The sequence below is a fragment of the Rhododendron vialii genome, chromosome 13a, assembly GCF_030253575.1.
Source record: "Rhododendron vialii isolate Sample 1 chromosome 13a, ASM3025357v1".
Taxonomy (NCBI): domain Eukaryota; kingdom Viridiplantae; phylum Streptophyta; class Magnoliopsida; order Ericales; family Ericaceae; genus Rhododendron; species Rhododendron vialii.
In genome coordinates, this window is record NC_080569.1 from 15,503,982 (window position 1) to 15,519,405 (window position 15,424).

Here is a 15,424-nt window from a genome sequence, read left to right on the forward strand (position 1 = left end):
TGTGGTTCCAAAGTGGACTATTGAATGATTACTCCACCACTATCTGTACAGAAGCTCACATAACATATGTCGTGACCGAAGCTAAGATTCCAGCACGTGCGGGTTGGTGGGTGATGTTAGGAGTATATATAGCCCCCAATAAAAGGTTATAGAAACTCAAATTCGAGTCTCGTCCAACCAAGTCTGAATTTTCTCCACTAAACAAACCCCTCAATATTGAAGAAGTTTTTGAATGCTGAGCTGGTATCACGTGGTCGACGATCTGTGTTGGGGTCCACCCATAGTGGTGGAGTTATTTTGTGTAATACTCTTTGTGATGGGTGTTGAGCATAATGTACCATTGGAGTCTCTATATTTATGTTTCTTGTAAACCCTAGGGGTGTGTGACACAATGTGAGGGAGAGGGTGAGATAAGCGTGGGGGGCCGGTTTGTGTCTCCTTGAAAAGAAACCGGGGTGTGGTTTTCAAAGAGTTTTTTCATCTTTGCGTTTACTATGTGAATATATATACGAAGAAAGTTTTTCTCTCTGAAATCTGTGCGTGGGTTGTGTGCGTGGTGTGTCCCACTGGTCCAAACAATCCGGATCGCCGAAGCAGTGATCCAACAACCTAATTTTATTCCCTCTCTCCCCTTATCCTACTACTCTCTCGCCTCTTTTTCTCTCTTAAAAATTGAACCTTTCAAAACACATATGTACGGTCCGGATGGTCGACTGTGGTACCCTACTGGCATAAAAAAATTTCTCCTCAATGTGATACCAAACCAATCCAATGAAATTGCAGAAAAACCCAAGAGTATTTTGAGTGGCCTTAAGAAAAGTGACACCAGATTCTTCCCCTACCGTGAATCGTGATGGTGGGTTGTATGGGTCGCCAGGCTGGCATCCTTTAGATTCCAACGTGCAGATCCGTTCAAATGGAATATTAGATAGGGCACAGATCTTTCTACCCTTGCCTCATCTAACCACACATATAGTTAGCATTTCTGTCCCTCATCTCAGCATTTTCGCAGATATGCGCACATCATTTAGGGTAAACTCCACTATTAGTCCACAGTTTTATTGTGATTCCATGTAATTTCCCTGATTTATAATTTGTCCCTATGTTCAAGGTATGGTTTGGCTGATTAATTTTTTTAAAAAGTTATCTTGCTTTTTGTTAGTTTTTGATCTATTTCTTTTATGTGTGATTTATATTTGACTAGTGGAACTCAAAAGATAATAAATTATGATCGTAAGCCACATAAAAATCAATGGAGAGAAAAAAATAAGTATATAAGATCTATTTTCTAGATTGATTTTATTTTTGATCTTTTTCTTAAGCTGGATGTATTATTTAATTATTTAATTTTTCCCTTCGAGATGAATAAAAAATTAAGAAAATTATCTTATTTTGAAGGTAAAAAGAGAAACACTGTCCTGACGGACTATAAGAATATTTTACACTAACTAAAATAACAAATGGAAATCTTTAAATTAGTTAAAAAAATCTTTTAATTATAGACAAAAAAATGGTACAACGTTTCAAGTTAAACTACAATTATGAGACGGAGAAAGTAAGTTAATTAGTCCAAACTAAAGTTTGGCGTCAAAATAGAACACAAGTAAACAAATCGAAACTACCAATCTCGATATACTAAATTTTTTAATTGGAGTTGTGAAAAGTCATAAGTACCTTATAAAATTGTCGTTAAAAAAAAGTACCTTATAAAATTGGTCACATTTGTCCCTGTATTGTGTTTTCTTCTAACACTTAAATTAGTAACATTTTAAAAAAACATGACAAGGGGCAACACTGAAATGGAAGAGGCAGTAAATTTCGCCAGAAGCAATATAGATTATAAGGACAAAAGTGAGGAAATCGGAACTGCAAATAGCTAATGTGAAACATTTCTAAATAGAAAGGACTAATAGTGTAGTTTTGACTCAGTGCACGTATATGTTTGTCAGTTTGTGTTTCGGAATGAGAGAGCTAACTTGTTCACGAGGGCCGTTCTTTCACTTCATTACTTGCCGGCATTAACAAACTCCTGGTACTTTTTTTTTTTGAACAGAACTCCTGGTACTTGTGCCTTGGGTCTTAGAGAGAGAGAGAGAGAGAGAGAGTGTGTGTGTGTGTGCCTGGTGCTGGTAGAGGGTGGTCTACAGAGAGAGACCTTGTTGCAGTCAGTGTCACAGATCGGAAAAGCATTTTTCTGGGTTAGTTTTATGTTCTCGATTTGATCTGAGTTTTTTTGTGTGTCTTTATGCAGAAAATTTTGTTTTTGTTAAGCAATTTCTGGAAATTGAAAAGTTATTTGTGATTTGAAGTGGGTATTTCACTATGGGATTTGATGTGATTGTTGTTAGTTATTGCATCGTTTCAATTTGTTCGGTTAGTGGTCGCTGTTGTGGTACTGCATGAGCTCTTCTGCGTGTTTGCGAGATTTTTTTGTGTGCAGATTTTGAGATTCTAGCTTTTCAAAATCAGTTTGTAGTGTTTGCCGAAAATTCTTGATTACGGATTCTCGAATTCTACAGATTTTGAAAAGGTAAAAAAAGAATGAAATTCTCAAAATCTAAAAAGGTAAGTTTGGGTAGTTTTTGGGATTTTGCTACACAAATTCCCAAAAAAAGAATGAAATTCTCATAATCTCGCAGCTGCAACAAACAAGTTTCTTAACTTCTACAAAAAATCGGAATCTAAAATCTGCAACAGAATCTGAAGCTAAAATTTAAAATTTGTATTTACAACTATCGCGAACACGCCCCTTGAATCTTATGGGTAGTTCGTGAAATTCAGTTCTCACTACCTTAAAATCGTACCAAAATTTTGATTGTAGAAGTAGAAGACATTTTTAGGTTCTTATTGAAATTTTGGAGGACTGGCTCTTTGCCATGTAGTTTTATACCAATGTTTGTACGATAAGGTTTTACGTAGTTGAATATTCTAATTGTTTGGTGTCTAACCTTTGCTGTGTCCTTATTTCTTTGCCTAAATGAATTCAGTTACGCATTTTGGTTCCAAGATGGTTGCACAAGGCTTCACAGTGGATTTGAATAAACCCTTGGTCTTCCAGGTGATCTGGGTTCTGTATCATTCAGGATGTCATTCCTTTTATTTCAGTTAGAATGCCTAATGCTAAACAAAGATAAAAATAAAGATGTGCAATTATGTCATTCTCATTTCATGTACTTTTCTTTGTTCATTTTTTTGTTTTGTTTTCTCAAATGAAAATTAGTAATGGATCTTTTATTGGAGACATTCATATAACTCAGATTTTGGAACTTGACTCTAGTCTCAATCGAGTGTGGGCAACAAGTACCCAAGTTCAGAATTTTAATCGAAATAGCAAAATTTTCAAGTCCGGGGAATTTAAGTTAAAAGATTTTGACTTGACAAAATTTGTCCGCACAGCACTCCCTACTCAGTTTTCATCATGCATAACCTTTTTAATACTATTTCATTCTCCTTTGTAATCTATTTTGGCCACCTTTCACAGGTAGGCCACCTTGGAGAGGCTTATCAAGAATGGGTTCACCAGCCTATTGTTAGCAAGGAAGGCCCTCGATTTTTTGAAAGCGACTTTTGGGAGGTAATACCTTTTCTTTCTTTCTTTCTTTTTCAATATTACAAACTAAGCAATTCACTTGTGAAGACATGTCATTTGACTGTTTGCTTCATCTATTTTATTCAATCAATTTGTAGTTTTTTTGTTATAGTGCCATTGGTTAATTGTATCAGAATGAAAACTGCTGCTTCCTTGACTAATTTTGCTTGACGCAGTTTTTGACCAAAAATGAGTGGTGGGTAATTCCTCTTATCTGGCTGCCAGTTGTATGCTGGAGCATCTCCTTGTCTGTTCGGATGGGCCATACGCCTCTTCATATAGCATTGATGATGGTCTTCGGTATTCTTATATGGACATTGATCGAATACACTTTGCATCGCTTCCTCTTTCACATCAAAACAAAGAGCTATTGGTTAGTCTCTCTTCTTCTCTCAGAAAAAACGAGCATTGATGACTAGAACTTATGTTGTCTAATATTTGTCATATAGGGGAAACACCATACACTATCTTCTTCATGGTTGCCATCATAAGCACCCCATGGATGGACTACGCCTTGTTTTTCCACCTGCTGCAACAGCTGTACTTTGTGTGCCTGTATGTATTACTTACATTTGCTACATTTCTACTTGTCAGTAATTTTAGAAGACTAGGAGAGAACATATTTGTGTGCGGACTACTTAGATATCCTGCTGGGTTACTGGCACTGTGAATGTGTCCTTTTGTTCATTGGTCGAGGCTGATAATTGCTGGTGACTTATGCAATCTGTTTACGTGCTTTCTAAGTCATTTTAGTGACTAATTGGTCAATTTGGAATGCACGATTTGAATCTCTTATAGAAAACAAGCATATATCTGTATGAACTTGGGTCCATGTGCTTCTGATTAGATTTCTATTGATTGACTCAATTGTTTCTATTTCTGCCAGTTCTGGAACTTGGTTAAACTCGTATTCACTCCATCTCTCACTCCTGCTATGTTTGGAGGTGGTTTACTTGGTTATGTGATGTATGATGTCACCCATTACTACTTGCACCATGGACAACCGACAAGCGAAATACCCCGAAATCTTAAGGTAAGAGCAGTAGCTGCTGTTGCAACTTGTAATAGAGGGTTCCAAATATTTGCATCCTTGCCTCATTGGTTTATGGTGAAGGTTATCTGGTATCAGCTTATAAAAGTGTGGCATTTTCATTTCAAACCCAAACAATCTCCATTGTGCCATGTAATTTCAGAAATGCCACTGCCACTTTTCCTGTATCAATTTTCTCTTTATATTTCATTCCTATGACGAGCGTGGTCCGCAAGTGTCCCAATCAAAAGACCTTCTTTTAGTTGAACGCTTGGGTTATGTTTGGTAAAGTTTCCCTAACTTTGGTTTTGTTTACGAAAAAGTCTAAGAACTGATAACTCAATCACAATCCATGACTGTAAATGTTTCAAGAAATGCTAACAAATTGCAATGTTGTTGAAAGTTCTAAAAAAAGAAGATGGTTTCACTTGTTTTGGAAACAGCTTTTATCTCTCCTTCGTTTCGCACCACCCCTAGCCATCGCCTCCCCCACCTCCCAACTCAGGCCACCACCTCCTTGACTCCCTTCTGTCTGCAACCTATCAAACGACAGCCACCACTTGCAATGATCCTTCTGTGACTACCTTCCCTCCAGCTACTCCTCAAGTCAATCATGCGTGCAGGAAACATGTTTCTTGTTTCGACAAATAAACACAAAAACTTGTTTATTGTCAATGGAAGATAGAAACCTGTAAGCTTTATCAAAAAGTGTTTTCTGGGAACGGGCTTCCTCTTTTTTGTCTGAGTTTGATTGTTTTTTATTTTTTATTTTTGCAGAAATATCATTTGAACCATCATTTCCGGATCCAGAACAAAGGCTTCGGTATCACTTCGTCGTTATGGGACAAGGTATTCGGAACCCTACCTCAATCAAAAGCAGCTGGAAAAAGTAAATAATTTCGTTCTTAAGAATGGCTTTTGTTCAATGGTCAGGCCACAATGTTTAGGTGACTTGAACATAGTTTTCTTCCTCATCATTCTTATTAGTCCTTTATTTCCCTCAATTCTATGGCATGTTTTGTCCTTTGAAATGATTCCCCAAGTTTAGTATGTCAGGATGGTATTGATTGATTCATTCTTTCTGTATGAAATGAATTGATTGTGTCGGTATTTCTCGATGAAATTGTCTTCTATTTGTTTTCCCTGAGTTTATCCCTCCATCTGTTATTTTCACAGTACTCATTCCAGCGAAGTTGTAAATTTACTCAATGAGAAATTTACTGAATTGTTTTTGAAGGTGGCCATTGTTACTCTTGCGTTTATGCTCCGAGGAAATTTCTGTTGTATAAATGCACTTCCACTTCCCCTTCTCCATCTTTTGTAAGGGTCCTTTGGCTGGGAGTTGATAAGTTTATAGGTTTTGTCAATGTTAGACTCATCGTTGATAGTGGTGGTGGGTTGACCGTTACGAAACCCTTCTGAGTCAGAATCCTCTTCCTGGTTTCTTGTCTTTCAAGTTAGTCCTATGAGAAGGATGTCGAACGACGTCCTACACCAAGGGAAGACCTGAAATTGATGGGACACTTTCTAACAAAGGTAAGATAGTGTCTATTCTACCTCGAGGAAGACCTGAAATTGATGGGACACTTTCTAACAAAGGTAAGATAGTGTCTATTCTACCTCGAGGCTCAAGTTTGCATTTTGGATACCCTAATAATACATCTCCAGCAGCAAATGATATGAGCACATCTATTTTGACGTCGTTTATACAAGTGATGGTGGATTCGACTTACGACTCTGCGAGTGATGATGAGACTATCGATATTTGTGAGAGCTCTTGGAAAAATGAATGTGAAGGTGGATGTGCACCTATCGTATCGTTGTTGATCATGGGCTATTAGTATCATTCAGTATTCTGTTGAGCACTCAAGAAAATGGAGGGTTTTACCGAGACTTTCAGTTAGATTGGAGATTTTTGTAGGGGTGAGATAGTATAAGAACTTCCCCCCCTCTCTCTCTCTCTCTCTCTCTCTCTCTCTCTCTCTCTCTCCCACGCACACACACTTGACTTTCCTATATCCCACCGATGCGGCAAATTACACTTAAGCACTGTATCCCACCGACGAGGGAGCGGGACGTTACACTCTAACCATTTGAGAAAAAATTATTTCCGGATGAGGTGGAAACTATGGGGTTTCCGCCTCCCATTGTAGGCCCATCGTGCATTCACTACAGTAATCTGAATCATTCATCTTGTAAATTTCGCAAAATAGTGTATTTACACAAAAAATCAGATTTATCGGACCTTTATAGGTATATCAAAAATTTGAATTTTGGTTTATAAAACGGACGGTCATGCACATTTTAACTTAAAAACTATTGACAGAATCCAGGTCGTCCGTCTTATATACCAAAATTTAATTTTTGGTAACCTATAAATGTTCGATAAAGCAGATTTTTTTGAGTGAATACACGATTTTGCGAGATCTACAAGATGAACGGTTCAGATTACCGTAATGAACGCACGACGGAGCCCACAGATGGTGGTGGAGGGTTTTCACCTCATCCAGACATAACTCACTCTCTCTAAAACTCTAAATTAACAACCACATTTTTTTTGATAAGCAATTAACAACCACTTATTAACACAAATTTGGATTCTAGTTTTTACAAACAGAAAGTCTGCTCACACAAGCTATTAGTGCACAGATTTTGTTGTGGAACTCACTACGGATCCCACACAAATAATTCAAGCTGTTCATTAAATGTAAAACATTTTTTTAAAGGTTTCCGTAAAAAATCAGCTCAATCCGATATCTATAGATGCTCTATTCAATCATCTAACTTTTTATTCATATTTCAGGATAATGAAAAGTTAGACAATTGGATTGAGCATCTATAGGTATCGGATTGAGCTGATTTTTCGTGGGAACCTTCAAAAAAATGTTTTACATTTAATGAATGGCTCGGATTATTTGTGTGGGACCCGTGGTGGACCCACAACGAAAAATGTGCACCGATTATCTGTGTGTAGCAGGATTCTTTTACAAATTGGGTGATAGGAACCTAGAAAAAATACAGCTGTAACTCGCAATTGTATCGTTCATCTAATCATTTGTTTCAAACACGTAAGAGCTCTAAATTCACTTTATACCTTGACTTAAACTCATACGAGATACTCAAAATTTTCACCAAATCGATAGATACTAAAAAATTTACTCAAAATTTTGAAGACTAGTTTTGGTTTTCACAATTCCAACTATACCATTAGTAAAGTTTTTTTCCCTCAAATTTCTGCTTAACATCTGGTTTGTCCATTAGAGTACTCAATACTACATCCGTCCATATATAAGTGTTCGGCCCGCAAACCTAAGTCTTTAAAAATGTGCATTTGTTTCGCTAAAAAAATTACTCCCTCCGTCCCTTTTTAAGTGTCCTGCTTCGTAACTCCAACTTATTAAAAAGACATCATTATTACACTTTTCACATCAACTTTTTCCTCCACTTTCCTTACTTACCCATCATCATTACACTTTTACTCACTAACTTTTCAAAATAAAATTTACTTTTAGGGACAAAATAGACAATACACAAACTTTTACCCCCCTAACTTTACAAGATGGACACTTATTAAGAGACAGCCCAAAATGGAATACTGGACACAAAAAAAGGGACGGAGGGAGTATTATTTTCACAAATGAATAGATAACAATGAGTTCTATTATATTGTGAAAAAAATAGATTTTTTTAACTAAAAATATGCATATTTTGTAAAGCCTAAATTTGCGCATCGGACACGTATTTAGAGACAGAGGGAGTACCAAATAAAGTTTTTACTCAAATTTTTATTATAAAACTTTAGTAAAAATCAGAGTGAGAGTTGGAGATGCTCTTATAATAGAAGATCGATTCCCGATGAACTAAACTTTTCAAAAACTAAAATTAATTGATTTTGTTCACCCAAAAGATAAACTTAATACTTCTAGTAAAATCATTTGGGGACATTAACTTTAGAGTTTCTCAGTCTATTACTACTAATCATTTGTGGAGATGCTCTTTTTTTTTTTATTATATAAAAATAAAATTAGCAAAAAATGGAACCAAATCTAACCCATTTCTCACCCAAAAAACAACTACATGCAGCATCCCATTTAACCCAATTCAGGCTATTCAGCACAGTTTTATCCGGGATCATACTGGGTGGGTCAGGCCCATGGTTGCAGGCCACTTCATCGGGCCTTGGTTCGGAAGGTGACTTGCTATCGGGCCTTGGTTCGGAAGGTGACTTCCTAATCCATACTGGACCAACTTGCACCGACTGTGCTTCCAATCCGGGTCGGTTCGATTTGTTCGGTTGGTATTCGTTTAGTTCTCTTTTTTCTGTCCCCCCAAAATCAAATGTCCGCCATGAGTTCACTGTAAAAACTGGGGTTTAGTTCAAGCATACCGGATACCGGATACGAGAGCAGACACAGAGACAGAGACAAAGAGAATCTCAACCCGCGCTCGATCGACTTGAACATGGCCATCTGATGCATTCTTTCTACACCAGAAGGTCAGTGTACGTACCACTATCTCTTTCTGTCCCTCTCTCTCTCCCTCACACACACACATATATAACTAGAGGCCAAAGCAGATGCGATGCGTGTGCAAGTACTGAAATTTTTAAATTGATAAGAACAGATACTAGATTTAAACAAATCGAATTTTGAGTAAAAGATGACAATCACACAAATAAATCTTACAGTCTTAGTGTCTCCAATGTTCACAACGGCTGGAATTGCTCTTTTCGATCCTCTGAAAACCTCGATCGACTTCTCTGGCAACAAACTACGGTACTGGGGAATCTTGGGCAACAACAATATCCAAAAACAAGTCTGCAGTGCACCATTAGAGATTTACTTAGCATTAGAGATATTCTAAATTGTATTGGATTAGCATCAGAGGTGTTCTGTGGGTACGTACTAAGAATTTTCCCATTTTGGAAAATGCTGATAGAATTTCGTTGTACTTCTTCTGTGTAATTATGAGTTTTTTTTTACCTGATCATGGGTACGATTGTTTGTGTGAAGAAGAGAGAAGAAGAAAAGAAAGGATTAGGTTGAGGTTGTCAGTAAACTGTATTTTTGGAAGTTACAGTTTTTGGAGTAGCAACGTGGGTTGGGGAGTTCAATCATGAACTTACTATTTTGCCCAAATTTTAATTGCCCATAAGAAGTCAATGAAAGGGCAATTATGAAAAATACTTTTGTGACGGGTTTCAACTTTAAAAAATGGGAGACACCAAATTGGTGCTCTCCCTTTATATATTAGAATAGATAGATATTTACCTATATATGTATCTATATGTATATACACATATTATTATGTGTGTTTGTCTATCTCTATTATAAAACAAAAGGGTGTGGGGACAAGTTGTTGGAACGGCTCAGATTCATTTGATCCAAAGGCTGTAGTGCTTCCTCCCACTTCCCGGTTAAGTGTCCATGGTTTTCACCTAAATCACACAACTGCCATCCTCTTTCAACCGAGATGCGTAGTGCCGTAGGCACGGGCTAGCACTAGTATATATATATATATATATATATATCAGGGTGGCTCCGAGGATACCTAAAAAAACACCCCAAAGTTTCCAATCAAATTTTGATGATGCGAATCATTCTATATGTTTAAAAAGTGTTTTTAAGGGTACTCACGAAAAATCAACTCAAAATATAACCGAGAAGTGCTCGATCCCTATAATTTTTTATAAAACAATTATATAGACATTTATGAAAACTGTTTGGATCAAGTACTTTCTAGTCATATTTTGTACTGATTTCTTGGAAGTACTTTTAAAAACATGTTTTAAATACATTGAACGATTCAGATCATCAAAATTTGATCGAAACTATGAGATTGAAATTTGAGATATTTTTTTAGATGTTTTTTTTAGGTGTTTCCCGGGCGGTTTTGGGACACTTGAAAAAACATCCAAAGAACATCCCATTTCAACCCTCCATTTCAAGAGCTGAGATTAAATTAGGGCTGGCCACGGTCGGATTTTTTTTCGGATTTTGGTCGGGTTGGACCCGACCCGAATAATGTCGGATTGAGTACTTGCCACCCGAACCCGACCGTGGACAGTGTCGGGCTCCGACCGAACTGTTGTCGGATTGAGTTGGTTGGGTTCGGTCGGATAATCGGATTGGGCCAATTTTGTTGGGCCGCTTGGGCCATTATTTGGGCCAGTTTTATTTTTCTGGGCCATTTTTTTATAAAATTCTTTGGTTATTTTGGGCTAGTTTTCCACCATTTCAGCAGGCCAAATGGCCCAAAAATTAATATAAATATTTTGGGCCATGCCCCATAGCTCAATCCAAGGGTCCAAGCCCTGTTTTCGAGTTTCCACATTTCTCAATCCAAATTCCAAACATAAAAGCACAAAAGCACAACCACAAAACAAAAAATAAAGCCAACATTTTAGCTGGAAATGTTTTCTAGTTTCCAGAGAGCACTAGAGCAGCCAGCTCTCAGCACTCTCCAGTCTCCTCCCCTGTTTTCTCAGCACATTTTCAGTTTCTAGTTTCCACCTCCACCACACAGCAAAAACACACAAAAAAAATTACAGAGACCAGCCAACTCTCTAGTCTAGTAGTCTCTACTCTCCTGTTTTTTCAGCAACCATACACAAACACAACCAATCAACAAGTCAAAATATTATCAGTTTTCCACCACTATATTACAAGTTCAAACGACCACCAAAACAACTAAACAAGTCTAAAATGATTAAAAGAAGTCCATAATAATTTAAATTAGCCAATACTCCATAGTGCTGCTGCTCCCAAGTCTCAACCCCATATTTCTCATGTCCGTTCAAAGTTCAAACTTGTTACATAGAAAGAAAAATTAGAAGACAATTAAAAACTTCATAGATTTTTTATTTTTTTTGATAAGTTAAAACTTCAAAGATCATCAAATAACATCTGTTGTTATGTTTTACCAAGGTCCAAAGCCCCATCAATCCCTAAGAAGCATCATCAGTTTGTAAGAGTTCTGAAAAAAAAAAAACTTAATTCAATACAATACTAGAAAATGTTGACTGAATAGACCAAATCAATTAAATTGTAGACCAAATGGTCCAGATCAATTAAATAAAATTACCTTGTTCAAGATCTTCAACTTTATCCATAGCCTGTCGAAGAGAGATTGGAACCGTGCTTAAAAGCCAATTTTGGGTGCATACAAGAGTCTCGACCATTGACGGTGAGAGTGAACTCCGAAATTGATCAAGTACGCGACCACCCGTACTAAAAGCCGACTCAGAAGCAACGGTAGACACGGGCATAGCTAATACATCATGCGCTATTTTAGACAAGATTGGATACTTGTTGGAATTGTTCTTCCACCACACCAAGATATCAAAATCCGGATTGTCCCTACGTTCACACAAATCCCCCAAGTACTTGTCTACCTCCGAGGAACAAACACTAGAATACTCATCCTCCAAGTAAGTGTCAAATTCCATAGCTAAATTCAAGCGAGAATCACAATCCTCATTCTCCACTCTCGGCATTGGACTTGCACTAGACACATGTTGTCTAACTTCACCCTCTTTTGCATAAGAATCATACAATCGATTCAAAACATCCTTCACTTTTTTCTCCATTTTCTCACCCTCCGCCTTCCCTTTGGATTTTGTATAGCAAAACTTCACCAACCTTAACTTAAACCGGGGATCCATTGCCACTGCCACATAAAGTAGGGGATTGAATTTCTCTTGATCCCCCCAATACCTCTCAAATTTTCTTTTCATTTCAATTGCCATTGAAGACATATAAGGATCTCGGTTGGCGATTAATTCATCTATCTTCACTTGAACCTCATACAACTCATGAAAGAACATATTGGATGTGACAAATAGAGAAGCCGAAAATTTCTTGGTTGCATCATAAAAAAGTTTTAAGAATGTAACAAACAACCCACACTTCTTCCAATCAAGCTTGTTTGGGATAGTTGGTTGTCTTGGAGTTGGGACACTAATCATATGGCTCCCACCTAGGCCCTCCAACTCCAATGAGAAATCCTCATCGCCTTCCTTTATGCCAAAATTTTTTATGAAACTACTATCTTCCTCCCCCATTCTTTGGAATGCCTTCTCAAACTTGATGGCTACTTCTAACATTAAGTAAGTGGAATTCCACCAAGTACACACATCAAGACACAGTTTGTTTCGACTTAATTTTCTCCTTCTCCACACACTTATTAAATGTCTCCATTCTTTGTGGAGAAGATCTTACATACCTCACAACATCACGAACATGGAGAATAGACTCACTAGTATCTTTCAACCCCTCAACAACAATAAGATTCAAAATATGTGCACAACATCGCATATGTATATACTCATGCTCCAAGACAGTCCTTTTCCAATCCATTGTTTTCCGTTTCAAGTACTCAATAGCCGTGGCGTTCAAACTTGCATTATCTACCGTCAAAGTAAAAATACCATCAACATTCCATTTCAGCAACAATGACTCAATTTTCTTGCCTATGGTAACTTCCTTATGATCTTCAATTTGACAAAAGTTTAAGATTCTCTTTTGTAACTTCCAATCATCATCAATGAAGTGTGCAGTGAGACACATGTAGTTAAGATTTTGAATTGATGTCCATGTATCAGTCGTGAGGCAAATCCTACGACCCTTCAAGAATTTTTTCAGTTTTCCCCTCTCATTTTTATGAATTGCACCAACCTCTCTAGTTATCGTTTGGCGAGAAACCGATGAGAACTTAGGTTGCATGACCTTACAAAATTTTCTGAACCCAATCCCCTCAATGAACCTAAAAGGTAGTTCATCAATGATGACCATTTCGGCAAGAGCTCTCTTACAATCGTCAAAAGAAAAGACATGCGTCACAACGTCAACACTGCCCCCGTCTGTGGGTCGAAATGAAAGGTTTTGTTGTCCATGTTGGTCTCTATTAGGATATAGTGGGCAAGCGGGGATGTGAGCTTTCAAATTACTAACGCCATGTTTTTTACTTTCAGCCGCGTATCGTTTATTACAATACTTACACTCAGCCCATTTGGTTACCCCCTCCTCTTTAATATCATTGAAGTGATCCCAATAAGGAGATCTATATCTTTTTCCAGGCTCTTTTTTAGGTTTAGGCACTCGTGGTGGAACCTTTCTTTTGAGTCTATTTTCAGTATTTTGTCCAACTTCAACTACTGTATCATCTTGAACATCAATAACATTGGCATTCGTAGACACAGGAGGATTAGAATTACCTCCAAGTTCAACTTCTTCAACATCTACAACATCATCCTCAAGTTCCCTACCAAGCGTGAATCAAAATTGCTTGAATCCATCACCTACAAACAAGTGTAATCAAGATCAATAAACTGCAATGCTGCCAATGCATATAGATATAGTGCTAACCAGTCGAAATAAGAGAAAAAATTAGCTTTACTGTTTTCTTTTGCTTTACCAGTCGAAAATGAAATAGAATCATAAAATTAGTTTTAGTGCTACAGGCCTACAGCCTACACCAGTTGAAAATAGAAGCACAGACTGTTTTTTTTTTGCTTTACGCCTTTATCAGTCGAAAAATTAGCTAGCTACACAGCCTACACCGCTCGGAAAAAATCAGCCAAAAACTCACTAATCTACAGCCAAAAAGGGGGAAAAATTAAGTGCTACACTAGTTGAAAATCGAAATAGAATCAGAAACTGTTTTTTTTTTTTGCTTTACGTTTTTATCAGTCAAAAATTTATCTACACCAGTCAGAAAAAACCAGCTCACTGATGATTGATCTTATAGCCGAAAAGGGGGAAAAAAAAAATTAAACCAGGGGGTTTTTCGGTTTGATCGATTCAACTATTCAAGCCCTATCCATCCCAATCAAATACTCTATCAAGTATCAATTCATCAGATCAAAATCACATCAGATCAAAATATTTTCGTAAAGCCTTTAACTGTAAACATCAACCACCAGTCCACCGCCGGCGCGCCGCCACTCACTTCCAGAGACAGAGAGACTGTGAGAGAGAGAGAGAGAGAAGTACCAGATTTAGGCGACGATCGGCTGCAATCGGCTACGAACGAGAACGAGGGAGTGGTCCACAGAATCTGGAGATCTAGAAATTCAAAACTAAAAGTTAAAAAATTAAATCATAATGAAATTATCAATACTATGGAGAATCGGAGATCGGAGACTGACGTGAGCAAAAGAGAGAGAGAGAGAGAGAGAGAGAGAGAGAAACGTACCACGGTAGTGGCAGAGTTAGCCGTTGACCGTTGTCGATCGACTCGATCGGCTGTGTCGCTGCGAGATCGAGAGGAGAGCGGATGTGGAGACTGGAGAGCAGGAGAGGTCCGAGCGGAGAGGACTGGCCGGAGATTTGGTCGCCGGTCAGAGAGACTGAGAGAGTGGGGTGGGGGCCGTCCGTGGTGGGGCTGGGTGTGGGTGGGGGTGGGGTGGAAATCGGCGGAGAGCGAGAGGAGAGGAGACTGAGTGAGAAGTGAGAACCCTAAAATGATAAAGGATTTTTTTTCTTTTATACTCTGTTAAATTCGGTCGGGTTGGGTGACCCGAAACTTAATATATGCAACCCGAAACCCGACTGAAAAACTGTCGGGTCTAACTAAGCCAACCTGAACCCGACCGACTGTCTCAGTTTAAACCGTCCAAGGCTGAATTTTCTGGTCGGGTCGGGTCGGGTGGTCTGTCGGGTGGGTTTTTTGGACAGCCCTAGATTAAATCATTCACTCCACCCCTAAAACTAAAAACACGCTGCCCCCTCTCTCCTCCCCTCTTACAGCTCGTTTGGATCGAGCGATTTCAGGAGAAAAGAAAGGGGAAGGAGGAAGAACTCAAT

General features: G+C 38.1%; 2 protein-coding genes and 1 long non-coding RNA gene across 3 annotated transcripts; 1 reads left to right on the plus strand and 2 right to left on the minus strand.

The window, feature by feature from the left end:
- The first annotated feature begins 1,969 nt into the window (after positions 1–1,969).
- On the plus strand, positions 1,970–5,766 carry LOC131312963 (dihydroceramide fatty acyl 2-hydroxylase FAH1-like). Its single transcript, XM_058341001.1, has 7 exons — positions 1,970–2,198; positions 2,988–3,058; positions 3,482–3,574; positions 3,766–3,962; positions 4,039–4,144; positions 4,476–4,622; positions 5,397–5,766. The coding sequence occupies exons 2-7, from the start codon at positions 3,008–3,010 to the stop codon at positions 5,514–5,516; spliced, it is 714 nt and encodes a 237-aa protein (XP_058196984.1). The 5' UTR covers positions 1,970–2,198; positions 2,988–3,007; the 3' UTR covers positions 5,517–5,766.
- On the minus strand, positions 5,446–6,570 carry LOC131312967 (uncharacterized). Its single transcript, XR_009196031.1, has 2 exons — positions 6,189–6,570; positions 5,446–6,125 (listed from the first exon to the last, which is right to left on the minus strand). It is a non-coding gene; the product is annotated as an uncharacterized LOC131312967 (long non-coding RNA).
- Positions 6,571–11,539: 4,969 nt separating this feature from the next.
- LOC131312962 (zinc finger BED domain-containing protein RICESLEEPER 3-like) lies at positions 11,540–13,032 on the minus strand. The gene is made up of 2 exons (XM_058341000.1): positions 11,703–13,032; positions 11,540–11,594 (listed from the first exon to the last, which is right to left on the minus strand). Exons 1-2 carry the CDS (start codon positions 12,721–12,723, stop codon positions 11,566–11,568), a joined length of 1,050 nt encoding a protein of 349 aa, XP_058196983.1. The 5' UTR covers positions 12,724–13,032; the 3' UTR covers positions 11,540–11,565.
- Positions 13,033–15,424: the final 2,392 nt, after the last annotated feature.

Coding starts and splice junctions, on each gene's coding strand:
- LOC131312962 (XM_058341000.1), bottom strand. CDS start 12,723: ATGTTAGAAGTAGCCATCAAGTTTGAGAAGGCATTCCAAAGAATGGGG. Junction 11,595..11,702: donor AGTTGAAGATCTTGAACAAG/GTAATTTTATTT, acceptor TTTTTTTTTCAG/AACTCTTACAAACTGATGAT.
- LOC131312963 (XM_058341001.1), top strand. CDS start 3,008: ATGGTTGCACAAGGCTTCACAGTGGATTTGAATAAACCCTTGGTCTTC. Junction 3,963..4,038: donor ATCAAAACAAAGAGCTATTG/GTTAGTCTCTCT, acceptor TTTGTCATATAG/GGGAAACACCATACACTATC. Junction 4,623..5,396: donor AAATACCCCGAAATCTTAAG/GTAAGAGCAGTA, acceptor TTATTTTTGCAG/AAATATCATTTGAACCATCA.